Source organism: Rissa tridactyla, chromosome 5, assembly GCF_028500815.1.
Source record: "Rissa tridactyla isolate bRisTri1 chromosome 5, bRisTri1.patW.cur.20221130, whole genome shotgun sequence".
NCBI classification, from domain to species: Eukaryota; Metazoa; Chordata; class Aves; order Charadriiformes; family Laridae; genus Rissa; species Rissa tridactyla.
In genome coordinates, this window is record NC_071470.1 from 35,190,029 (window position 1) to 35,216,788 (window position 26,760).

General features: G+C 44.7%; 1 protein-coding gene across 4 annotated transcripts in view; it reads right to left on the bottom strand.

Annotated features, from left to right (window-relative positions):
* Positions 1-2,166: 2,166 nt before the first annotated feature.
* LOC128910711 (charged multivesicular body protein 3) overlaps positions 2,167-26,760 on the bottom strand; it is a 37,187-nt gene continuing 12,593 nt past the window's right edge. The window contains exons 1-7 of one of the 4 annotated variants that reach the window (XM_054204294.1): positions 17,320-17,437; positions 13,092-13,177; positions 11,792-11,852; positions 7,299-7,478; positions 4,722-4,843; positions 3,679-3,793; positions 2,167-2,739 (exon numbers count right to left, since the gene is read on the bottom strand). In XM_054204294.1, the coding sequence (XP_054060269.1) occupies positions 2,606-2,739; positions 3,679-3,793; positions 4,722-4,843; positions 7,299-7,478; positions 11,792-11,819 (579 nt within the window). In that variant the 5' untranslated portion in view covers positions 11,820-11,852; positions 13,092-13,177; positions 17,320-17,437 and the 3' untranslated portion in view covers positions 2,167-2,605. Of the gene's footprint in view, positions 2,740-3,678; positions 3,794-4,721; positions 4,844-7,298; positions 7,479-11,791; positions 11,853-13,091; positions 13,178-17,319; positions 17,452-21,150; positions 23,293-25,437; positions 25,554-26,760 lie in introns of those variants that run through there. The other 3 variants (XM_054204293.1, XM_054204295.1, XM_054204292.1) reach the window with 3 other exon arrangements.

Here is a 26,760-nt window from a genome sequence, read left to right on the forward strand (position 1 = left end):
TTTTTTTTGGTTAACCAGTGTGACTTGGCTTGACTACTGCTTCTCAGCCAATACCATTACTATGGGCTGTATCAAGTGAGTTTTGCAATTTCAGTCTCAAATGGCACATACGTTGCTCCAAAATGAGAGAGAGACTGAAAACATCATAAAACTTAAAACCGGCAGAGAGGTCAAAAGTAGAAAAGTGCATCTGTCATCTAACAAGACAAGCTAAGATAATATGAACCTTTCTGTTCTCTAGTGTCCTTCCAGCACTGAAATGCACTGTTGGAAAAAGCCATGCAGGGGGGGAACCTCTTAGTTAACTAAAAGTCACTTTTCTGAACTTTATGTAACACATTGACAAACTCTGTGCAAGTTCCCCTCCCCATAGTACTTCACCTGCTATTAATGATCAGCATTAACTGTTCTGAGTCCCTCAGGTGACAGTATTTTTTCAGAGAAGCTTCCTTTTATCTATCCCTCAGTATCCAGAGTGGAGCTGAGATTGCAGTCACTTGCAGGGAGTTAGAATAAAGTGGGCTCATAAAAGGTTTGTCTACTGTGAATAGGTACAATGTGTCAGACCTGCAGATCTTTAGGTGACCATTTCCAGCTCACTTTGCCTCTGCCAAGATCCATAATGCCAGGTGAGGAATTGAGGCTGTATGAGTGCTGCGGTGGTGTTCTTGCACAGGGAGATGTTCTGGTTCGTTTGGCTTATGCTGCTACCTTAGATGCGGCTGAACAACTGCGCATCTTTGCTGTTGTCAGTGAGACCTTCCCTCTGCCTCTACCTGCAGTAAAGATTGGCCTCTTTCTAGTTGCTTCAGCTGCCTTCTGTAAGGAAGAGCAATAAACCTTGATTTGGCATTCTATGCTTGAAGGAGTTAAGAATCCTAAAAGGCAATGCTTCAGCTGAGCGTCCTTCAGCTGAGTGTTCTTGCACCATCAAGTCTGAAGTAAATGAAACAAAGCACTCCAATGGCTTTTCTTGGAGCCAGCTGGAGGAGCTGTGGGGAGCTGGCGTACAGGTACCTTACCTCCCAGCCAGTGCAATGAGTCACGCTGATCTTATACGCACTTATGCACACATGTAGGTATGAAAAGACCCATTGTTGAGGTTGGATTGTGAATTTTCTTAACAATATGCTGTTGTTCAATCTGTTTTTATTGCAGCTGTTATTTACCCCATTTTACTGACTCTTCAACTGCTTTGTTTCACTTCTGATCTGTCATCTCTGGAGTTTTAAGATCACGAGAAACAACTAGTCCCATTTGTCCGTTTGGGGTGGAGACAGACCACTTGAATTTGAGTTTTCCCACTGGGTGCACAGCCCTGAAGCGTTAGGGTTACTTTGCTTGCTGTGAGATGGGCCTCTATGTGCTGCCCCCTGGCACAAAGGTGAACAATGCTTGGCCCCTCCTTGCTTTTTGTGGCTAAAACGGGAAGGTGTTGGACAACATCCATGTGTCCATGTGCATTATCTGCTCTTCCAGCCTTGCTCTTGGAATACAGTTATTTAGACTTTGTTTTCTTTTGGTAAGGCTTCCTTAAAATGAGCAGCTCTTTCCTGTGCCTGTGAGGCTCCTGAGGCACTGGCACATTCACAGTGGACACTTCCTTTCCAAACTGCCTTTTGTGAGCCCTGACATTTAAGTTCTGCCTGAAGTTCTTCTTGAGAGGAGACACACCTCTCCTTGTCTTTTGGAGTCCCTTGAAGCTAAAAACATGCCACTTAAGCACCAGATGGCGTTCCAGTGCTTGAGAGATAGTGAAGTGATAGTACCTGGAATGATTCAGCAAATGACTAACAAAATACTGGCTGGTGACTGTTTGCCTGTAAAACCCACCCTTCTCAGGGCTCCTGCCTGTGTCACTACACCTGAAGAGCAGCTCTTGCCTGTGGCAGGACTCCTGTCCCTGAAGGAATGGCACACAGCAGGCAGGGCAGCCTGAGCCTGCCTGTGCTAAATAAGGCTCTGCCTGGACAGAGCTGGAAGAAAACAGCTATTTAACAGCTGCCCTGAGTGAAAGCTCTTCTTTAACTATGCTGTAAAGGGCCTAAATATGCTAAAGAAAAGAAAAAAAAAAAGGTGTTCTAAAACCAGGAGGGAGCTGTTAGAGGTGGATATTGTTTGTGAAAAGAGTTTGAAGTGATGCAAACTAAACTGATGCACAGGAGCAACTGTTAAAAGCAGCTTTAATAAAATCTGTAGTGAGTCAGAAAAACAAGAGATCTTACACCACTGAAGGTTTTTTTGGTAGCAGATTAAGCAAAAGTGCCTTTGAGGGAAAGATGGTACGTGAAGCTAAAAATGTGTTTCAGGACTCTATATCTGAAAATATGTAACATCTTACACCACCGTTGCCATTTCACCACAGCCTCTCATGGGGGGAGACAGGCCAAACACAAAAAGGTAAGATAATCTCTACAGACTGCACTCCCCAAGAAGTAGTATATTACAGTAGTTTCTTGGAGAATACACTCCCCAGGAAGAAAACAATATATATATTACATAAAGTATTCTCACATATTAACTTTTGCATTTTGAAGGTAGGACAGAAGATCCCATTGCAAAAAAAAAAAAAAAAAAAGGCAAACTGTACACATTCATTGGATCCTTAGCTACGCAGCGTAGCTAGTCGCGACTGCATGGCTTCGATGTCTTCCTCCTCGTCAACAGCAGCGGCCGCTCCCATGGGTTCAGGTTCTGGAAGAGCATCTGTGACTTTACTAGGTGCTTTACCCAAGGCCCCTGCAAACAACAAATAGGCTCATTAGTGTGCACTAGGTCTTCATTTAATAATTAGCAGCTTTCGGGTGCATCTAAAATAATTAAACATGTCACTTCTGGTAAAGGTCGCGCACAAGAACTGTTGGACTCTGTCAGTGCCAGGCTGTTGGCTAAGGCAGCAGTACTGACCTGTCAGCTCCCCCCGCCCGGCAGGAAGGGAGCTGCTTCCAGCCAGGAAACGGGATGGAAAAAAGCAAAGCAGAATGCCAGAAACAAGAGAGGGCAACAAGCTGGTGGCTTGGGACAAGGTCACAGCAGGGCACGAGCTGGGGAACCGTGCTTTCAGCTGGACACAGCTCCGGTACTTTGGTTTGTCACACCCCGTCACAAGAAATTCAGGTAAGGAGCATCGTAAGCATTATCTGAGTCAAGTAACTGAAACAGCAGATCGTTACTTCACGAGCTGTAAGGCAGAAGTTGGGGGGTCTGGGTTGGGTTTGGTTTTTTTTGTTTGTTTTGTGGGGGTTCCCGCCTTCCCCCAACTCAAAAGACAAACAGCCTTTTACAGCCAGGAATCACAACAGAGCCTAAGACTCAAGGCCGTGCAGCTGAGTTTATTTCCTGGCTTCATTAGTAATGGTATATCTCATCAATCACATAAATTTCACCTTGTTAAGAGGATCCAGTGTGCAGACAAACACTGATCTGTTAAAGCCTCAATTAGAGCACTGAACAGATGTCAGCTGATGAATTATTACTTATGCTTTACCGAACCACACCGGCTTTCTCAGCCAGTATTCCCTGAGAAACCAGTTTGTCAGAGCACTCTGCCTATTAGCAGAGGCAAAGACACCACTGGAAGAGCGCAGTGGAGTCAGAATAGATGAAGATATAAATTGCTGTGTCCTATTGAACAAAGCGGGGCAAGGCTCCACTCTCAGCAAACACACACAAACTCACCAGCTGTAATTTCGAAAAGGATTTTGTCAATTTCCATCTCTGCTTCCTCTTCCATTTCCTCCTGATCCTCCAGGCTTTCAAAGGTGTCCTCCAGCATTTCCTCTATAATACCAGCCTAGCAGAAAACAGAAAGGCAGAGTGTGACGCCCTTGGAAACGGCAGAGCAAGAGGACACGCTTCCTACTTTCAAGATCAGGTTACGCCAATCCAGGCACTGAAGGACGGGGCTTTCCGGACCAAGGCTATCCTGTTGCATGAGGGTTGGCCAACACACCTGCCTACAGTTCAAGCACGTATCTGCACAACTGCTGCACAGGAAAAGCAGTAAGAAAACTGAGGATTAAATACACGTTTTCACTTTTAAACCCTCAAGCTATTATTCCTTGTTGTTGCATGTCTAAACACTGACACCCCAGTTTGCTCCAAGTTTGCAGCCGTATTTCACATGCTTCAGTCACGAAGCGTAAATTGTATAACATGCTGTAAAATTAGTGTTTGACATAGCTTCTGGTTTTTTCAGCTGCATTTGAAAACATTCCTTCGCAGGGCCTGCAATCTAGGTATGGCCAAATTGTTCCGGTGCACAATGGTAAAGTTATTAAGAAATTAGCTGATTTGACATAAACAGTCTAGAGTGGTAAGGGGGCGGGGTGGCAGGAAGCAAAACAACTTTGGTAGTTGAAAAGAAAATAACCATGATAGGGAAGTAGTATACTTTAAAATCAGAGCACTTTCATCAGATGGAGACACTATGCTCGATGTTTTAAACCCAGTATCAGAACAGCCACCTTGCCTAAGATGGGACTTTCAGCTTCCCACTCCACAACAGGCTGTGGTGGGTTCTTTCATAATGAACATTTTCACCCCTGGAAACAGGACATTCAGTCTCTCCCGGAGCTATTAACGTGGTACTTTAATTTGTGTTTGTCAGAGCTCACACAAACCCTCTGACAAAGGGGCCATCCTAAGCAGTCGCACAGCACTCCAGCATGCTGAACAACCGCCTCTTCTTCACTCAAGTCTATGTATGTTATAGATCTTACCTTCATCATCTCTTTGGACAACTCCCTCATCGTTGCTTGGATTTCAGGGATTTTTACTAGATTTTGCATAGCTTTCATGACTTCCGTGCTCTTCTGCAATGAACCAGCTACTCTCAGGACAGCTGTGAAGGAGAGGCATAGAAAACATGGAATGATTCGTTCTCCACTGAAAGCAGAGCAATTATATTCTCCCTACAGTGACAGAAGTTGGTTTACATGTAGGCAATTTAATTAAAAAAAGAAATGGACATCCCTCTTCTTCATTCTTGTCTACCTTCCTGGAAAAGCTCAACTCCTACCCACATCGGAAAAGATAAGTTTCTAGCAGATCCTGGTCCTGCATGATCACCTAGAGCAATTCAGATTGCCTGCTGGGAGATTTCAACCCACTTGCACCCCAGTTCATACAGAGAGATCCCTAAGGAGCTCCCGCCTGTGCCCCTCAGCAGCCAGAGGTCCTGCTGAGGGTGTCACCAGTGGAGCTACGGTCCAGCTCCATGCCTGACTGCCAACCAAACTAGGGACCTCCTGCCTGACACTGGGTAGCAGAAGATAACTCTGGCAGAAGTTCTAAGGCAATAGTTTCAGTAAGCTAGAAAATTAATACTAAAGCAGAGAAGCTGTAAATAAGTGTAGTTTAAACTGAATTTAACAATACCTGCTTGTATATAAAATAGTCACTCCTTAATGAAGCAAAATGAAGGTACAGCATATATTATTTATCATTTTAATAATTTATTTAAGAACATTACACTTGTAACACTAACAAACTAACAGAAATATTGCCTTTAGTGGTCATTTCCTCAACATGAAGCAAGTTAATACAAATCTTAGACTGAATTCTAGATTGCTTCCCATTTCTTGGGTAAGTACATTCCCAGTAAGACGAAGATGCTGGTAGCCGTAATAAGGAAGTTTTCCTTTTAAGGGACACCTCAAGCTGCAAGGACAGCCCCTGCTTCTGTTTCCTGAATGAGGTATGTGGGGAGCCACATTTGACCTTTCGTAAGACTACGCTTAAGGTTCACATGGTAACTCCTGATTTATCACTCATCTGGTGTTAAAATCTACTAGCAACTAGCTTGGATAATGCTGGAATGGGGGGGAATACTTGGATATTTCAGTAGCACGTTAACCTCCCCCAAGTCTTTCCCCATCTTTAATGCTTTCAGCTCCACTCTTGTTACAGGCTGGAATGCTCTAAGGTGTGGAAAATACTGCAGGAAGTCTATTACAACAGATTTCTGGTGCGGATAAGGAATGAAGGAAATATGCTGGTATTGGAGAAGCACAAAAGGACTAAGTAGGGTTTAGAGAGAGACAGGTATTAAGCCACCAGGGCAAATCAATTCATCCAAATCAAGGAAATCAAACACTGCCCCCCATCTCCATTTAGGGCTTAGTAAGTGTCCTAAGACTCTTGCTAGAGAAACAATCATTTACAAGATGAAGGGAATTCTACTGAGGAAAATAAACCTCATGTTACTGATCCTGACAAAATCAACAACAGGCTCCACAGGGATACGGGGATACTAGGCACATTCAAACTCTTTAGGAAGACAGACTAAAAACATGCCCCCAGTTACTGGAAGAGAGTTCTGTTTCAAAGCACGTGATTCTTGTATCACTGCAACCCTCAGGCTCCAAGGAGAGGTGTTAGATTATCTGTTGTGCAGCTAATCAAAGGAAACACAGAGACCCAGTGAGGATCCAGGGAACAACGAGGGGTAGGAACCCCAGGAAGCTAACTGGGAGCTCCCTGACTACTCCAGAGCCCAGGGTGGGAAACCCATCCAGACAGGGCAGTGCAGAAACCATCTCCAGAACATCCTGCAGACTGAAGGAGGTTATTGCCTACAGGGATATAGTACTCGGTATGGGATGCAGGGGAAAAGAGCATTTCTTGAACAGAGAAAATTTTACTATGGGATCTTTTAAGGGAATTGCAGGAATGTGACTGAACATGAGAAACTTTTCATGGGATGTTTAGGGGAAGGACTAAAGGTGGAGAAAGGCAGGGATCAAGGTGGACCAGGGAACACACAAACCTCAGGGGCCTACAGGTCCAGGTACCAGCAGCTCAGGCAGAGGAGGAGACCTGGGTCCAGTTGCCAGATGGCTGGCCAGCTTAGACTGAGTGTCTGAGAATGGGTACTGGAACAACACATATATTGTGCATATATATATATATATGTATGCTACTGGTAGGCCTGAGTCCTGATCGGCTGAAGAGGAAGACCAGGACTGAGCTATCAGTGCCATTCATGTTTGTGTGAAAGCTGCGTGTGTTTACATGGGAGCTGGTGAAGGCACTGCTGTGGGTGTGTGTGCCTACTGGGAATAGGTGCTCAGCCTGGCTGGATGTGGGGACGTGGAACTGCAGCAGCCTCACACCTCCAGGCCAGCTACAGGGGGAATTTCCCAGGGTCCTGAAGCTCACTGGGATCAGCTGCCTTTTACAAGAGTAGGCCTGTTTCCAAATTCAAGCTCTTCCTGCATTTGACCTTGGTTCTGAAAACGGAAACTCAGACCTCACCTCTAAAGCTAGAAGTATTCGGGCTCAGGAGAAGTTCTTACCAAGCTGGTTCTTCATCCCCATGAGAACAGAGTTCATGTGAGCTTTGGATGCATAGAGTTTGCTTACAGCCTTTCGAGAGCGGATCAGTTCCTTCGCCAAGATCACACACACATCTTTCTGACCCTTTTTGGCAGCATCCTTTATTGACCGCTTCACCTTCTCCTCTTCTCTCTGAATATCTGGAGTACAGAAAAACACAGCAAATAGCAACAAACTGCTCAGGATTTGGAAGAGAAATCAGTAATTTATTGGGGTGTATCTTCAATGCAAAGAATCTTTTCTGCTTGATTTCAGATCCCCTCTGTTACTCAAAGGCCTTATTCTAGACTCATTTACATGTTAGCTGATTAATTCAACTGAATATTAATAGAAAAATTCTCAGTACTAAACATCCAGCTCTGTAATTTTCTTTGCGGTTAAGAGTACTGTAAAGGACTGTCCAGGAGTATCACCGCATGAAGCTGAGCTGACTAAGATGAATTCTTAAGAAGCAGAAAAGGTCCAGCAAGAACAAAGCACTCTGAGATCACTACTTGACTTACAACTTCAGAGTAACTTCCTGACTATTAAACTGGCCTGATATAAATATATATGCATAAAAACATACGCATATATATAATATATACACACAAAGTTTAAGAATACTGTACTGATTTGCTGCTTATAAGATTACCTCTTCTGTGTTCATCACCAGATAGTCCCACTTCACCAGGAAGGAGCAAAGTTGTCACAAGGAGTTTAAGACTAGTAGTCTCAGAAGACAGACGGGCATTTACTAGCAAAAATACCTACCAGTCAGACTACATTCAAAGCTTAACTCACAATGCCCACTTTCAAGACAATTTGAGGGCTGTTGTAGGCAAATTTGTCCTCACTGTTTCTAAATCCCTGAAATGTGTTTTTCTGGAAAAAATACATTCAGAAAGATTGTAGAAAGCTGATCTCACAGAGGCTAGAAAGTTTTAGATATGCACTGCCTTTTTAAGAGAAAAAAAAAAGCATAACCATTTATATAGTGAATTTGTAAGGGTGCATCCACAATTTTAAGAGTTACTTTGAACCAGAGGTTTGTTAATTACTATCAAAAAAAGCCTTCATCCTTGCAGACAGACTTAATTTTTCTCCTCGTCAGGTACAACTCATTAAGCCTCAACTGGATACCCAGCCAAGTCTATACTCATACTTAAGGTCTTGAGTTTATATTGCTCATACTTAAAGACACACGCATTAGGCGTTCATACAAACCGGCACATTCAAATTATAAGCTGGTGCCAAAGTTATGGAAAATTTATCAGTAAAAACTAGTATGCTGGTAAATCATTAGTTTTAACTTAAAACAGCCTGTTCAAACTCTCCTGGTATTCAGCTTCATTCAACAGCTTTTTATAAGAGCATACTGGAGCAGGAGTACTGAACCAAGCCTGTATACAATGAGCACCAAATAGTTGGATTTGAAATATTATACATTAAACAGGCTTCTTCAAGTAACATAGGTTTCTCTAGCAAATCTGACGTGACTGTTCACACATCAGCCTCGTCAGACAATGCTGGCTGTGTACAGCAGAACCAGGTACCTCAAAAAGCTCAGAGTAAGAAACACAGGAACAAGCAGGGGCTGTATCAACCCCCTTCCTTTTCCAGACTCAGCAATAAATTAGCCACTGATGAAATGTGGCTCTAAGTCGGTTTGTAAAAAAGCCCTTTCCTAAAGTAAATAAAGAATTTAGATAGTAAGGGTTAGGCACACTTTCCTGCAAGGAGCTGAACCACGAGAACAATTATTTCTAGCAGTGGCTTTGTTCAAATTTGGTTTTGTTCAAGTCTTCTTGATTTATACCAGACAGAAGTTACACATAGGCAAGAATCTAAAGATGCCCTTTTATAAAAACAAAGGCATCAATACACACTTTTTGGCACAGGCCGACCTGAAGATTTCGACGCAGCTGCTCACGTGGGAGTTAATGAACCCTGTACTCAAGATGAGTCATTCTCTCAACATCATTCAATGGCCTCTTTATCTTGAAGGACTGGCAGGAATCTGTAGAATCATAATCAGAAAAATACTCCTTGCTGCTTCCCCACTATTATGTGCAGAAATGTCACAAGCTTGAAAACACTTGTATGTCAGACACGGGAGTGAGCTGAGTCCCAGCATATCAGAACAGGTAAGAAACAACTGAAGTGGTACAGTAGAAAACAGAAAGCACCAGGAGTACTCCAGCAGTACTGAAGAATTATGACATTCACTTTGAATGCACCCGCTTCTACTAGTAACTGATGTGCTACTACATCCAAACTAGTGTAGGGTGGCCTTGTACTCAAGTGAATGCTTTCACTTGCATGACGAACTGCTGAATATGAGATTAGAGGCACAAATATGCAAGAACAGTCAACTCCGCCTTTGAAGGTCAATGCCAGCTACACACGCCTAGCGAGCCAAGTCACTACACCAGTCCTTCTGCAGCATTACCAAGCATAACAGAGGCACAAGGCAGTCCAAAGCACCGATGAGAGGGGCTCACAAGCTCAGTAAAACACAAAGTTACTGTATTACTCCAACTATATTAACTCAAAAAATTCAATTATGAAGTCACAAGGATACCTTTCATTTCTTTGAACCTTCCAAAACCTCAAAAGCAACCTACACCAAATAGAAATCACTACTGAAGCAAGACTCCAACAACAGATGGTTTGAAACAGCGTGTTGCTATATTAGTAACTGCACTGACTGGGCAAGCCAAATGTCTGAGTGATCCAAGCCCACTGAGTCAGTCCCAGGTGGATCTGAGTGTTGCCTTATCAAAACACATCTAGCACAGTTTCCCCGGGGAAAGTAAGACAGGTCCCAGCTCAGCATCTTTGCTCAAAGATTACAGCGATGTCCTGTGTAAATCTCAATTTAAATAATAAAGCATGGCAAAATCCAACTACAGTGGGTAATTTTGGAAAAAAAAAAAAACAAACAGCAAAAAAACCAAAACAAACAAACAAAAAACCCAACAACCCAACAAAACCCAAAAACACCCTTAGCGGCACCCAGCTGTCACCTTTCAGCAGCAGCTTGCTAGCCTGGTAAGTGTCCAGCAGAGCTGTGTACTTCCACAGCTGACACTTGGTAAGATGTGAAATACTAGCACAATACAGGCATCAAAAAGATACTCTGTACTTTATCAAAATTATCATAATAGCAGATGGTTGGTGGCTAGTCTAAGCTCTGACATGTATTTCCTCGAATATAACACTGAAATACAAATACAGAGATGTTTAGAACTGCTACAATAATTAGATTTACATCGACATCAAAATATCAGACTACCACATAACCAAATATCTATATAGGCCAGTAGAACTATTAGGGTATGCATAAAGTTGAGAGAAAACCAAAATTTCAAGTAACCATCAATAGCAAACATGGGCAGTTTACTCCCATGCAAGATGCAGCCTCTAAAACATACTTTGCTAGTAATATCAGCCACATTTCAGTTGCTCAGTGCCTGATACAGCCACACAAAGTGCCTTGGAGAATGCAAATCATTTCACAGACATAATGAACACCACTGTACAGCGTTTTTCCTGGAAGAGGCATAAACCCTGTCCTCATTTCACAGATGAGGACAAAGACAGACTTTGTACTGCGCAAGCATCTCCCTCCGATCAACTCAAACAAATCTACAAGTGGTAGAATATATGAACCCCGCCAGCTTACTCCAGAAGCACGGGGCAGGGAAAGGGAGAAGGGAGAACGTACTCCCTGAGTCACTCAAAACAGTCATGTGCCTAATAACCAGATGCTGACGCAAAACACCAGCACATCCCACGGGCCAATCCTGAGGGCAAGGTAAGACAAAAAAAGGGGAAAATAGAATCTAGCCCCAAACCTATTTTCAGATTCTGGGAAGGCGGGCAGAAGAGAGAGCAAGAAACTGAGCTAGCAGCAATGTAATAACAAGCAACTCCCCTGCTTTTCAAGACTTCTTCAAAAGTGGAATGCCCACAATTTAATAGCAAAACTCCTACTGCGAAAAGTCTTTCTCCCCCCCCCCCCCCCCACTGTTTGCAATTTTCTCAAGCTGACAGCAAGCTACTTTTGTTTAGCATGTGTGCTTCATGCCAGTACATACCTGCAGAACCTTCTACATGTGGAATTACTTACCACACCGATATTCTATTCATTAAAACGATGTGGGTGAAATTCTGGATAAATAGTCTAATTCTTCTTATCAAATGGGATTTAAGAGCATTATGTCCTACTGGAAGCATACAATATTCAGGTTCTCTTGAAAATTTTACTTGGACAACTTTACAGTGACATCATTTTGTAACACAGACTAAGTCTGGTCCCAGGATCACATTCATCTTCCTTTATTCCGGATGCGATAGAGTGCACCAGGTTATAAGATTTCACAGCCTCCCCCAATTAAAACAAACAAAAAAACCAACTTGAAAGGCAGACAGAGAAAGGAAAAACAAGAAATGACACATAAATACAAACCTCTGATCTGTCTATCAATCACTCTCATTTCTTTCCTTATCTTCAAGGACCATTCATTGACCTTAAAAAGAAAAAGTAAGAGTTACTTGAAATTCCAACTTTAAAACTATGCTTTTATACTTTCTTGTAACTTAACCATTCAATATCTAAAGAAGCACTTCAAAATGCACAAGCTTTAAGTTACAAGAGATGTTTAAATATTTCATTATTCAAATGAAAAAAAAAAAAAAACAACACTGCAGAGGGACCACAAATTATTGCCCTCCTCTTAACATTCCGATAAGGAGTTAAGAAGAATGTGACTTGTGAATCAGACACGGTCACTGCCTAGCTCATTTCCCACGTCACAGCGCAGAGGAAACTTGCCGCAGGGGATTTCAGCATAAGGTAGGACTTGGCACAGGATGACAGCACCAAGAATGCCACTACTCATTTCAGTCAGAAGGAACCCCAGGAAGTCTCCAAGCCAACCTCCTACTCAAAGCAGGACCTACTGTGTCATGGGCACCGGTCCTCCCCCATCTTGGTGGTCCTCTGCTGCACTCTCCCCAGTTTGTTGACACCTTTCTTGAATTGGGAGCCCAAACCAGGACACTGTTGTGCAGATGTGGCCTCACTAACATCAAATGTAGCAGAGTAACTGAACAACCATCTGCCTCAACATGATGATTACAGCTTGCTAATGCAGGCCAGTTTGCCCTCATTGCTACAAAGGCGCACTGCTAACTCACGTTTATTGTCCACAGGAAGCCCAGGTCCCTTCCTGCAGAGCTGCTGCCCATCCAGCCTCAGGCTGCACATCCCGACATTCAGGGATGGCTGACCCATATGCACAACCCTGCGTTGCTCAACATTATGAGGTTCCTGCCGGCCCGTTCCTCCTGCTTGCTCAGGTCCCTCTACACAGCAGCTCTGCCTTCCAGATTCCCTTCCCCTGTATTTGGTGGGGTTCAAACACAGCCACTCCCTCTGCAGCTTCCCTCCTGGGGCTTGCCAAGATGTCTCTGTTCCAGCACTCCTGGCTCCCCCAACACAGGGTGCTGAAGGAGGTGGCAAGCACCTTTTGCCCCCACCACCTCTCTGGGGAACCAGAGACATCAGACAGGCAGCAACAGCCAGATATCCATCCAAGAACTGGAAGCACTTGTGGTAAAGAGAGAAGCAGAAAGGGTCTGCACAACATCAGATTAAAGAATCGTGAGATAATAGCATACGAACAGAGCACCAAATGCTTGTGGAGCTCTGATGCTACTTTTATTATTAGCAGCACAGATTTTGCACAGTACCTAAAAAAACTCACCTTAAGTATTAAAATGACCTCTAGTTCGTGGATCCACTTGCACACTGTACATGCCAGCACACAGGCCACTCAAGAAGTCTAGTTGGCTGTATGAAATTTCATATGAAAATCTCCCTGATTTTTATGCGATTTTTTAAATTCAAATAAAAAAACCTTTGTCTTCCTGAATAAGCTTCATAACAGAACTGTAAAAAGAGCACTCTTCAGTGCACAAGCCCAGCAGAGCAAGACATATTCTTAGACTTAACCAATCTCAAAAGAAATGCTCAGTTGCAATGAGCAATACCATGTTTTAACTACAAACAACAACCATCATCCATTCTGCCCAAGCACAAAATCTGCTGCAAAAAAGCCCCAAATCCAAAAGCCCTGCAGAGCTCTGTGAGTACACATTATGGGTGTTGAGAAGTTTTGAAGGGGTTTCAGAAAGCTCCTGCACCTTTAACTGAACCCTGTTTTATTATGGGGGGAGGAGCCCTTGCAGGACTGACTGCAGCCTCCCCTCTTGTCCTCCAGAACAGAGCAGAAAGTGTCATGTAGATTCATTCCTCACCCTGATAAGAGGCTAAGAAGGTCCCTCTTTTGAATATGCTTACACTAGAGGGAGAGAAGCGGGGAAAGAGACTGAGGTAAAACGTGATTGAACTCTAGGTGGTCAACTCTCATGTCTCAAATGTAACATCTCCCAAATATTTGTTCTACAACTTGTATTCTAGAACAAACAAACATGTATTAAGCCTTCACATACAAGCACAATCAGCAACTGTGAAGTGAACTACAGCAGGATTCACAGATTCCCGCCTCTGTGATGCACAGTTCGGCACAAAGACACCATTAAATCACAGATGGCTGTATGTTGTCATCAATCCCTGCTGTCTCTGACAGCAGAAAACTCTTTGATAGCTCATCCCTAACACCGCCCAGAAGTACTGCGTCCAGCTCTGGGGCCCCCAACATAAGGAGGATCAAGTCCAGAGGAGGGTCACCAAGATGATCAGAGGGCTAGAGCACCTCTCCTATGAACACAGGCTGAGAGAGTTGGAGTTGTTCATCCTGGAGAAGAGAAGGCTCTGTGGAGACCTTAATAGCCCCTTCCAGTACCTAAAGGGGGCCTACAGGAGAGATGGGGAGGGACTCTATCAGGGAATGTAGTGATAGGATGAAGGTTAACAGTTTTAAACTGAAAGACGGTAGATTTAGACTAGATCTTGGGAAGAAATTCTTTACTCTGAGGTTAGTGAGACACTGGAACAGGTAGCCCAGGTAAGTTGTGGATGCCCCATCCCTGGAAGTGTTCAAGGCCAAGCTGGATGGGGCTTTGAGCAACCTGATCTAGTGGGACGTGTCCCTGCCCATGGCAGGGGGGCTGAACTACATGATCTTTAAGGTCCCTTCCAACCCAAACCATTCTATGACGATTCTATGATGAATAAGCTGCTTCACACAACTGCCCTCATAGAGGCAGAGCTGGGTGCCTCTGCATTCCCTGGTCTTCCCAACACTCATCACCAGTTTTGTGTATAAGAGGAGGACTCATTGACTCTGATCTAGACAACTGCATACTTCCAGTTACATCAGACACGTCAATTTTTTGAGCAGCAAAGTTGTATCGCCCATCTCACACAGGACACCAGGGATAGGACTATGAACCACAGCACAAGGCAGCATAGAGGTAGCAATGCTGGGAATTGAAGTACTTTGGCTAACTAAGCAAGGCTAATTACCCCAAGCACAACTTCATTCTGATGAAGCTATTCTGCTTCCAGTTCTGACATAAACAAAAACACAGTTCTCACAGCACCTCATCACACTGGAAAGTCAGCCAGCAAAACACTAAGTTGAAATAAACCATTCAGACTACACTGGAGGAAAACCACCTTTTTATCTCAAACAATCGAGATGTGTCATTAAACGTATAGTAGACCCCCAGCTTTAAACAGACTGAAATGCATCACTAGCTCCTTGCAAGGACTGAAGATCTTTGCCTTGTATCATTCAGCCAATAAGTTCTGTCCCATCAACAGCAAGCACATAAACAAATCCAGGGTGACTCACTGCCATCACAAAAATCTCAACCTCTTCCCATTATCAGCCACCTCCTGTGGTGCTCAGTGCTCTCTCTAGCCCTACTCAGGGACAGTATCTTGTGTACAGCTGCTGGCAGACATGAGGTAAGCAGTGCTTTTCCCCCCATCATCTAGTAAGCAGAAAAAACTACTACTTCCTTCTAAAGCTGCACAGACAGATAGGGGAAGAAAGAAATGTCTTACTACTAATGGGTTTCTCAATATCTCTGTTATGGCCTGTGAAGTCCTCGTGCCAGCCTGCAACCCAAGAGCGTGCTCATGATGGCAAGATGACCCAAATCACTTCTTACAGGTCAGAGATGCCTGTTTTCTAGCATCATTGCAGACTTTTCTGCAAACAGCTCCAAGATGACCCACAGACATGCTGTGTTACTGGAAAACACAGCAAATTTGTCAGTTGTGGAAGGGGAAAGAGTGGTCATTGGACATGAAACAACAAGGACTTACCAGTGCAGCATAACTACATCATGTGGGTTAAACAGCTGTCTGCTGCTTTATCCCGACTACTGAAAGCAGCAGCCTACAAACCCCAGTTCTTCCTGTGTTATCTTCCAACACTGCTCATGAACGCAGGAAAACTATAAGCAGTCTGCATAGTGCTCTGAAACAGGTAGAGGAGGAACGGAAAGTATACTGTCAAAGGTATATTCCTCATCTAATGCTACCACCCAACAAGCAACAGCTATAATTTGCTCCCCTGGAACTCGGCTGCTACAAAACAGCAGGGAATATATCTGTGGCATTGCAGCTCTCCTAAGCTTTCAACTTCACTGTCTGCCACCTTCTCCCTGCTGTTTTTTTTAGTACCTCTAATGTATTTGATTCTTTCCTCCTATCAAACAGCCCATTTTTTAATTAACACATTAACAGTGATTTATGAAAGGCCACAGCGAAATCAGTATCTTATTTCATTTCACTGTGACATTAGAAATCTGTGGGCAGAAGCCAGGCTCACGCAGCTTGCCTGTAGCCTCAGAAAAACCCCTTAGAATCATAGAATTGTCAGGGTTGGAAGGGACCTTAAAGATCATCTAGTTCCAAACCCCCTGCCATGGGCAGGGACACCTCCCACTAGATCAGGTTGCTCAGAGCCCCATCCAGCCTGGCCTTAAAAACTTCCAGGGATGGGGCTTCCACCACCTCTCTGGGCAACCTGTCCCAGTGTCTCACCACCCTCATGGTGAGGAACTTCTTCCTAACGTCCAGTCTGAATCAACCCATCTCTAGTTTTGATCTCTAGTCCTACCATTACCCAACATCCTAAAAAGTCCCTCACCAGCTTTTTTGTAGGCCCTGTTAAGTTACTGGAAGGCCACTATAAGGTCTCCTCAGAGCCTTCTTTTCTCCAGGCTGAACAACCTCAACTTTCTCAGTCCGTCTTCACAGGTGAGGTGCTCCAGCCCTCTGGTCATCCTTGCGGCCCTTCTCTGGACACATTCCAGCATGTCTATATCTTTCTTTAGTCCAAATATTTCAGCTATTCATATTATTAAGACTCTCTGCAACAGGACCTAGAAGCTCCTAATGAAGCCGGAGAGCTAGAAACTATGGAAGACAGCTAACAGCAAGCTAACAATCCAGGAGCCGCTGACTAAGCCTCCCCAAACCACGCCACCCAGGATGCATCACTCCTTTGGCTACTGCACCTGCGGCCCTGAGAAACCCTTCCCCCCACCAGGTCTCTGCACACCCCCAGGGCGCAGGACAGCTCTGACAGCACACCGAACACCTCAAGAAGCTGCTGTATTTTAGAAGAAGCGAGGTAACCGAGCGCAGGTGCCCCAGCCTCTTTGGGGACAGAGTACCAGGGCTCCTCGACCGCTCCTGAGGCCCGGCCGCCGCAGCGACACACGGCTAGAGAGCTCACCGGGGCACTCCGCCGCTCCAAACCCTCCTCCCGCCGGCCGCGGGGCTGCAGGCCTGCCGCCTCCCCCTCAGCCCTGGGTCCGCTGCTGTCAGGCGGGGCCCCCGGCGCCGCGGCGCCTCGCCCAGGCCGGGCCCGGCCTCTCCGCAGCCCCCGCCCCGCGCCACGGCAACGCCATGTACCCAGGCCGCCACCCCGAGCCGCACGCCCCCGCCACCTCCCGGCCCCCGCCACCTCCCGGCCCCCGCCTGAGGCGACGCCGCCGCCGGGGCCTCACCAGCTCCTTGGGCGGCTTCTCGGGGGTCTTCCCGAAGAGGCCCATGGCGGCGGCCGCCTCGCGCCGCCCGGCCCTTCCGGGTTCCCGACCCCGCCCGTTGCCGGGGGCAGGCGGCGCGTGCGCGGTGAGGAGCGCCCCGCCCTCCCCTTTCCACGCACGCGCACGGCTCCGCGCCGCCCGTGCCGGGGGGGCGGGTGATGCCTGAGCAGCCCAGCCCCGCGCGGGACCAACCGTCATCCAGGCCCGGGCGCTTCCCACCGCCCAAGGCAGCTCTTGAGGGCTTCGTACGGCCCCACGCAGCCCCTTGCATGGCTCCAGGCAGCCCCTCACTGCCGCTCACGGCTCCACGCAGCCCTTCAGGGCCACGCAGGGCTTCGTATAGCCTCACACAGCCCCTTGCATGGCTCCACACAGCCCCTCGCTGCCTCTCACAGCCCCCCACAACCCTATGCAGCTCCTCACAGTCACACACCGCCTCGCACGGCCCCACACTGCTTCACGCAGCCCTTCGCAGCCCCTCGCATGGCCCCATGCAGCCCTTCATGGCCCCGCACAGCCCACCACACGACACCTCACGCAGCCTCTTGCATGGCCATACTCCACCTCACGTGGCCCCACGCTGCTTCGCATGGCTCCACACAGCCCCTCACACGGTCCCACACAGCCCCTCACACGGTCCCACACAAACCTTCGCATGGCCCCACGCAGACCCTCACACAGCCCCCCCCACGGCCTCTTGCATGGCCATGCGCTGCCTCACACACGACCCCGCGCAGCCCTTCACATGGCTCCACGCCGCCCCCCCGCCACTGCGTGTGAGGCGGGCAGCCAGCAGAAAGGGGGCACAGAGGAGTTAACAGGATTTGGGCCCGGTGCTGATAGTGGCCAGGCACCACCTCCAGCAGGAGTTAAGAGCAATAAAAAGCAGACCCGAGCGGGTTACATCACCACCTGCCCTCAGTCTGCCATACAGGTTGCAGGAAAGCACAGTGAAGAGGATGTATAAAATCTAGTCGTGCAAACGGTGACTCAAACTACAGTAAATTATCTTTCCCTTGCAGCCCAGGGAAGACCCGCAGGAGACCCAAAGAGAAAGAGAAGCAGCTGCTGGCACATAAGACATTGCCTCCTTCATCTTAAGCTGACAGGGCTCTGTTGGAGATGCCCCACCGGCAAGGCCTGGCTCATCTCCATCCTCTGCAGTCCTCTCTGCAGCAAAGGGCATGTAACCTGGCCAAAATTAATGGAGCCACCCTGCTGGGTGCTGCGGAGGCAGCTCCAGCAAGTCCCTCCATTCCCTTGTGCCCCGATGCGCAAGCTGAGACACAGAGGACTGGAAACAATCACTGAGGCACAGAAAGAGTGCCAAAGCTTAGGAAGAAGAAGGTACTACTAGCTTAATCTAATTCTGTACAATTATACTTACCCTCATTATTTAATTCCCAGAGAAAGACATTTTAATAACAGTTACAAAAATATACAGTTCACCTTTGTCTTTTTTCCTTCCAAGAGCTAGTGCAGAACAAAACCAGATCTAAATTTGCTCTCATTTTGGACTGGGTACCAGCCATGGGAAAGCCAGCGTAACAAAACAGTAATTGCTGAGACTGGCAAAGACCTTCAGAGATGATCTAAATCTGCCCTCTCCTAGTAGCAGGACAGAAGACCAATTGCCTTAATTAAACCTACTGACATAAGTAACCTCAGATCATCTGACATTTTCTGTTTACAGTTGGCCGTCAGCTTTCAGGCATGCAGAGAATAAAACACTGTACTTCAAGAATGTTTAGCATCTCTGTTAACTTAAGACACTTCACAAATACTAGCACAACACAACCCAGCCCAGCCCAGCGAGGCAAAACAAACGAGCAGCGAAACTGCTGACCTTGTTACAGGCACAGTCTTTGCTCTGTTCTCCAGATTTTAAACTGTCAACGCATTGGGTAAGGGCCGTCTGAGAATCTGCGCTCCGTAGAAAACAATCCTACTTGGATGCTTCTGCTGCTACCGACACAAGCATTTAATAAAATAAATACGTCCAACTGCTTTTCCTTTCCTGCTGGGACTACCAATACACTACAGCAGCTGCTGTAGATTTTGAAACAGATGCATCGCCATGAACTGGATCACAACAATTTATGCAACCCAGGCTAACAGACACGAGGGGACCGAACCCTCACTCACAGCTATCTACTGGTCATAATTACCTGCTCATATGGATGTGCCCTCTGTGGCTCTCCTGCTAATTAAACAGCAGTTTGTATCATTCATCAAAAGAATTGGACTAGTAGAGCAACTGAGGTCATTAAAGCAAGCCTTCAGCCGAAACAGGTGTGCACAATGGCTTGCTAATAAGGCTGCACCCATGCACAGGAGCTGCTTGGGCCCAGGCTTCGTATGAAGAGGTCAGCTTTCAGCAGCAGAGCCATGCTCCAGAAGCACGCTGTGCCCCAAGGACACAGGTTGCTTGAACTTACTGCTTGCAGTGTTGGGCAAAATGCTGAGGTCCCAGTGAAAGGATACGCTGGACTCTGATACGGTGCTTCGCTTGTGTACTTCAGTACATCAACTACAGACTTATTTATATTCATGAGAGTTCTCCTCTGTTTCCCCTTTTGAGATGGCAAGGCCTCAGTTCGGTGCAGATTTCAAGACAGTCCTGAAACAACATGGATTTCAATCGTGGCTGCTTATGCTAAGCACATAGGCTAAATGTCACGCTGCCGCACAAACTGGAAGCAGAAATGCTCTTTGCCCTCATTATGCCTCTCCACTGCTCTGCCGCAGCTGTAATGACAGATAAAGGGCATATACTGACAAGCCTCAACTGGAATAAAAATTACTTTCTGGACCACAGGAGAATTGGTGGTATTATGCCCCTTCTACCTCCCTGGTTCAGTACTGCAATAGGAAAAAGGAAACGAGAGGAAAAAGTACTCACGATTAAAAACAGCTCTTCTGATAGTTAAGAGAATATCCTCTTGGGAAGACGCCTGGTGACTGGAGGCATGAATAATTTGTTATTAGAAAAGGTAGTGCCCAGGTACCCTGGACAGATAAAACAATGCCAGAAAGCTTTGCTTTGTGAGCGTCGGCCTCCTAACTCTCAGTAAAGGCTCAGAGAGATGGATCATAACTGCAAGAGGGACCCGTGTTTACATTTCCTATTATCATCTTCATTTAATTATCTTCCTTTTATACCACATGGGCAAGAACTAGGAGAGAAATAAAACAATGGGACTGTTGCTTCTACTGTGGCACGTAAAACAATTGAACATACCTATCTAGTTTAGCCTTTTCTTCTACTTACATGATCTCATGCTCTTTTTTTGTTGTTTTTTCCTCTTTTCAGCCAGATCATTTCTGAAAGGTACAATCAAAACAACGGTTTCATATTGAAATATAAAGAAAACAATAGACTCCATTTTTTGTGGCATCAATCAACTATTACTTTTCTCCAAGAAATCAGAAATCACTTCAAAATACCAGCAGTCAGAATCTGGCAATTTTTACCTTTACAAGCCACTTTTGTGACTGCATGACAATATTCTGCTACTGCACGATGGTTTACTTTGAGGCTGTAGAGGGGCTACCCTAAAGTCTTTCTAGATGTCTGGAGATGAGGGTGCTGGAGAGACAGCTGGTCAAAGAGGGGCTCTGCCTGATAAAGCAGTTTGTAATCAATTGGAAAACCACTGGTGAAGCAAAGACACACCTCAACGCAGCGGACTTAGGAAGGAAGAAGTTCCCAGTGAAACACCATCACCTTCCACGCGGCCAGTAGTTCGCACTGGAGCAATGAATTCCTGCGTCACTAGGAGATGATTTATTAGTCACAAAAGTTGTGTTATATTTTTATTGTCTTCACAGATAAATCAGACCAGCAAGACATCCGTGACCATACACACAAAATATTTATCAAAACAATTAACATTACAAATCTCCTTTTAAAATAATTTATTTCACTGATTTCTTTTTAAATGGTACTGTCTTACAACGTACATTATTCAACAAAGATGTGCTGAACAGACTCTAAAATAAGAAACACTTAAATTAAGCAACTGTCTCCGATTAGAATTTCAATTTCACCCACATCCTAACTTGTAAACGTTTGCTGGAATATGCTTCTGTTGTAGGCTTGATTTTTGTGCTTACAAAAACAGCATCAAGTTTCCAGATGTTAAAAAGAAGAAGCTATTGTACGATAAGTATGCGTTCAGTTCAACATACAAGGCAACCAAATGATTCTGTCGTTAACGTTAGCATCATGTATATTTTAGTTCACTGCACTAACATTTAAACTAAAACTTCAAACCACATAATCTTTTAAGTGACTAACATTTAAAAGGCAAGCAGTAATATCCTGAAAGCTTACAAAGGACATCAGCACACAGCTAAGATGGGGCATCACTCGACAAAGGCTGCGGATGTGTGTATGGCTGCTTTTTTTTGTATGAAGCCCACCTGCAGACAGGGCAGCAGTGTCGCCCGCCGGCCAGCCACATCACGATGCAATTCTGGTGGAATACGTGGCCGCAGGGCAGGCCCATAAGCAGACAACCATTTGCAAAATTTTCTAGACACACAACACATTCTGTACAGTGCAACATGTCGGAGGGCCAGGCTGACCAATCCGGCTCCATGTCACCCGCGGTGCTGTACGAGCCGTAGGATCGCGCTTTCCGTTCATATGGCTCAGGATGACAATATTTATTGGCACATGAACAGGTCTCAGTACTGCACCGAGGCTCTCCTTCACTGCGGCTATGAAACGTGTTCAGATCATCGTCCTCCGAGACTTCTTTTTCACTACTGAAGACCTCTTTGTTTTCACTGTCAGAGTCACTTTCGCTGTCTTGAAAGGTTTCCAGCATTTCCTCATCAGAATGGACACCAAGGCATTTAAACCTCCACATCGGTAAGTTTTTTATGTAATCGGTTGGTATCAGAGGGTGAAGCCAGAGATCGGGGAAGGCCAGCCGCTCCAAGAACAAATCCGGGTCTTCATCCCAATCAGAGTCAAAAGGAAAGTGTTGAAAAGAGGCAATAGGATGAAACAAGTAGCTGGTGTACCAGTCCCAGAGGCTTGACAGCCACTCCAGATTATTAGCATTTACTTCATCGGCGTTGTTATTGCGTCTTCTTTTCTTCTCAAAGTAATCAATTAGTAAACCATGACCAAGGTACGTGCTGAGGAAGAGGGCTGGATGTGAAGAGTAGAACATCCAGTCGGCTCTTACCCAAGAAGCCAAAGTAGTTGTGTTAGAGTACCTGAAGAGTTTTAAACTGTACTCATAAAAGCTGTCTAAGTAAGGTAGTTGCAAAAAACCTAAGACGGGTAGCCAGGAAATAATTAATAATGAATTATACGTCCCTAAAGTGCTTATAAGAACCACAAAACGCTTTATAGTAGCGCCTTGTGTAATGAACAGGTCCATCCAAGCCATCAGATTAACCAAAACTAAGCTTAAGACAAATAAATCATTAACTTCTGGTTGTAATGAGCGCAAAAAGGAATCCATGGCACGTAGTGATATAAATTCACCAGTGTTATTTCCATACCTGTAAATCCCCTCGGGAGTCCTAAGTATGTACGATGGTGTCTTGTAGACACCAATTTCTGCCATGTAACTTTTATTGTCCCAGTTTTCCATGTTCACAAAAATAAACTCTACTCTTCCAGTAAACTTTACACTCAGTGCAGAGAAGAATGCCGGCGGCTGGTCGAGGTTGGCAAACAGGTATATTTTCACATGGTACTGGTCACTTTTGTTCCATTCTTCTTTTAAATGTTCAGAGTTGTAGATGGTTTTGATCCGAGAAGCAGCATGGGCTGTGATCCATTTGAAAATGTGCTCCACTTCGATTTTGCGCCCGCTGTATTCCTTAAGCATCACTTTTCCCTTAGAGGTACTGGTTTGTGGAACCGACATAATGAGGGTGGATTTCAGCCAGCCCCTCCGCCTGCAGTACCTATAAAGAAAATGGCAAGTTAGATTACAGAGTTTCATACCCCTGGAGCTGCACTCATTAAATTTCTGTTATAAGCCCAAAAACAAGACATGCTGAGCAACCTGGGAATCTTTACATATAATAACAGGAAATACAGGCACCCAATATTCTCTGGCAAAGTGTATTTATTCTTACAATACATTCATTAATCTCCTTTACAGACATATAGAGAGATGTATTCGTAAGACAGGAAGAGGAACAGTGTTAATTTTCATGGGTCATTATAGTAAACAAGGTAATATATTGGAGTTATTCATGCTTCGTAACTGTATTTTAAAAATACGCAAGCTGACTCTTCACTATAAAGCATTAGTAATAGAAGCTGGTTTTCCATGGCCTTCCAGCCAAGAAGAGAACCATTACGATGTAACTCAATGTCCCACAGCTTTCCTGACCCTGCAGGTAACTTTCCCAGTGCTTCCTTCCATCCTAGTTTTGCCAAGCAGCAGTGAGGTGAAGTTAACAAGACATTGGTCTGTTTGCAGTTACTTTAACGAAGCTGACAAGTGTCCACTTCCTACTGGGGCCATTTTGGAAGGATGCAGACAGGCTTGTGGTGAGAAAGCTTGCCACAAATCTGGTGGAGGAGGAAGCAGAAACATGCTGCCAGATCATTGTGGGCTAAACGACTACCCCTGCTGCCTGGCAGGCAGAGTGCTGAGATGGGACGAACTCCAAATCCATACCTAAAAGAAGAGGCTCTTCAAGGCTGAACCCTGAGTCATGGTCCAGATCCCAGTAACTATGAGATGAGTGTGGTGACTCAGAAGACCCCTTCTCTCATGCATCTTTTGTATCAGCATCATTACGCCACCCAATTTATCTAGCCTTCCTTTTAGCAAATGTCTGGCAAGTTTCAAGATTCAAAACGTTACAGAGCCAACAGGCATGCGAACTGTCTCTGAGAACCCTGCAGATGAAATAGAGGCCACCAGCCTCATTCACTAGCCATCTTACCTACGTCCTCTCTGGTTTAGGTCAACAAACATTTAGACAATTACAACTCCCCATCTCAGCAATCTGAATGTAACATATTTAGATCTAGTCTAGCCATAAGGTATTACCCTACTAATAAAGATACCCTGACTACTGTAGCACGCAGTGTTCTTCTGAATTTCAGCTGCAACCTGATGAAAACTATTCATGAGGGTTTACTCAACAAAACGTTTCTTGCATTAGGGAAAAATACATTCATTTAAAACATAATATTTGATTACAACATTAAGACTAGTCAGGAGCTATGCAAAGAGAAACACTGCCAAATTTTTAAGATGTTCAAATACCAGCATTTTGATTATACAAGATAATTTTGCATAAGCACTGCAAAGTCAAATAATTTTCTCTTATGATTAACTTTGAGATTTCTGTAAACATTTACGACTTAAGCTGTGTAAGACGTGCATATCCATACCCACCACTGGAATTCTAGACCAAGTTTCCCATCACGTGAAGCAAACGCTTCCAACAAAACGTTAAAAAAGGATTATTTTTACAGCAGCACAGAATTATTAACAGCCTCTTTGGCTTTGCTCTTCTTCCTTGTTCGAAATCATATGCAAACAACAGTGAATCTTGCATAGCGCACTGTATGTTGTCAAAGGGTGTGTGCGAGTTTATATATAAACATACAGACATTTGTCAGGAAACAGGATTTGTCAGTAATCCTGAGAAGCAGGCACTGCAAGGTTCATGCTAACCTGTGTTTCTCCTTTCCAGATGGCAATATAACACCTCTACAACTGCTATACTTCTTTTACATGGGCTACATATATATTCGCCTTTGTTCTAAGCAACCACAGTTCTTGTCCCCGAATGCCTGGACTCTAAGGCCAAAGTCTTCTATTTATTTCCTTCCATTGCTGTATTACACTCCACGTAGTCTAATCATGTATTTCACACATGATGCTTTAGGAAGCTGCAGATCTGTGTTTATGGTGCTGATAAATAATGTAATGGAGAATTCTGAACAGACTTCAGTAGAGATAAAAACCATTAATAAAGCCACATTCTGTCACAGCTACTTTTACAACACAGCAAGCCCTGCTGCCAGAGCACAGCTGAGCCTTAAGATATTCTTGGGATTTAGATAATCCTTTAAGAATATACCTGGGGTCACTGGAACAGTTAAAAGTGCCAGTACGTATGCCGAATCTTGAAACTTTCTTCACCATTTTCTCCCAGTGGACTTTACCCACCAGTGGGCTTCTGTCGTTTGCTATGACCTATTGCCAAAAGGAAATAATAATTTAGTAAGTTTGCTTCCTGAAATAAAGAGCAAGTTTCATGAAAACAGAGATCTAGTCATCCTTGATACTGTCTTCCCCCTCTCTTAGAACACAGAGTAGGTATATACAATAGTAATCACACTACATGTCTTTAAAGAGTGAAGCTCTAAGACAGAAATACTGTTTCTGCAGAAAGACAAAAATTTATCATCATTTTAAGTACCTGTTAAGAGACTAAAATCACTGGTAGTTAACAAAAACCTTGGGAAAATACAAAAACTATCATTAACCAGTTCATAGAAGGGGAGAAAGGAAGCAGGTGCAGCAGGTTCTTCTTCTTCACAGTAAAAAAAGACCATTATTTTATTACAATGCTCCATGAAAAGTTACAACATACCAAAAAAAATGTCTCAGAGAAAGTAAAATGAGTTGGAACGTATGCACCTGGTACCAGATTAGACTGTCATCAACCATTTCTAAGCGGTGGAAAGTAGTGATTAAACTCTCGGATAATGCCTAAAAATCTTGACTCCTTCCAGCTTTGCCAGTGACTCACTCTGTAACTTTACGTGACTGTTCCACCAACTCCAATGTCCCATCTGCCATTTCAGGATCATAATTCACTGTGATATATCCCAAGGTCTAATTTGTTCTAACCTAGTATATTAAAGTAGTACTTCAGGTTACCTAAACGTAAGCTTCTGCAAACACGAATGACAAAGAATAGGCATGCATCCTCTGATTTGTAACTGTACAGGGAAGAAAAAGTAAAAAAGGGGGAAAAAAAAAGGAAAAAGGGAAACCTGCCTGCCTGCAGCTGACAGGTAATTTTGAATGACACGACTGATCACGCATTATTCCATCAGCCGTGGCAGTTTCTACTTTAGAAATACCCCACACCCTTTTTCAGGCGGACTGGCAATCACTTAAAATACATTTTTAGATTAAGTTTTGAAACTTCCATTTGTTAGGTATTTGTTTACCCACCATTAAACTCCTCCCAATAATTTTCTGACTTAATAACCTGAAATGTCAGCTTTCCTCTGGAAGTTAGGTTGTCACCATGATTAACAGTTCTCTGGGCACAGGCTGAGATGCAGAGCTGGAAAGCGTGTCTGTCCTTTGCGACTCAAAAATATTATCTGCTTTGTGGCAAGTAGCATCCTCCCAGAAACTTAGAAGCAGGGAATTCACTAAACAGAAC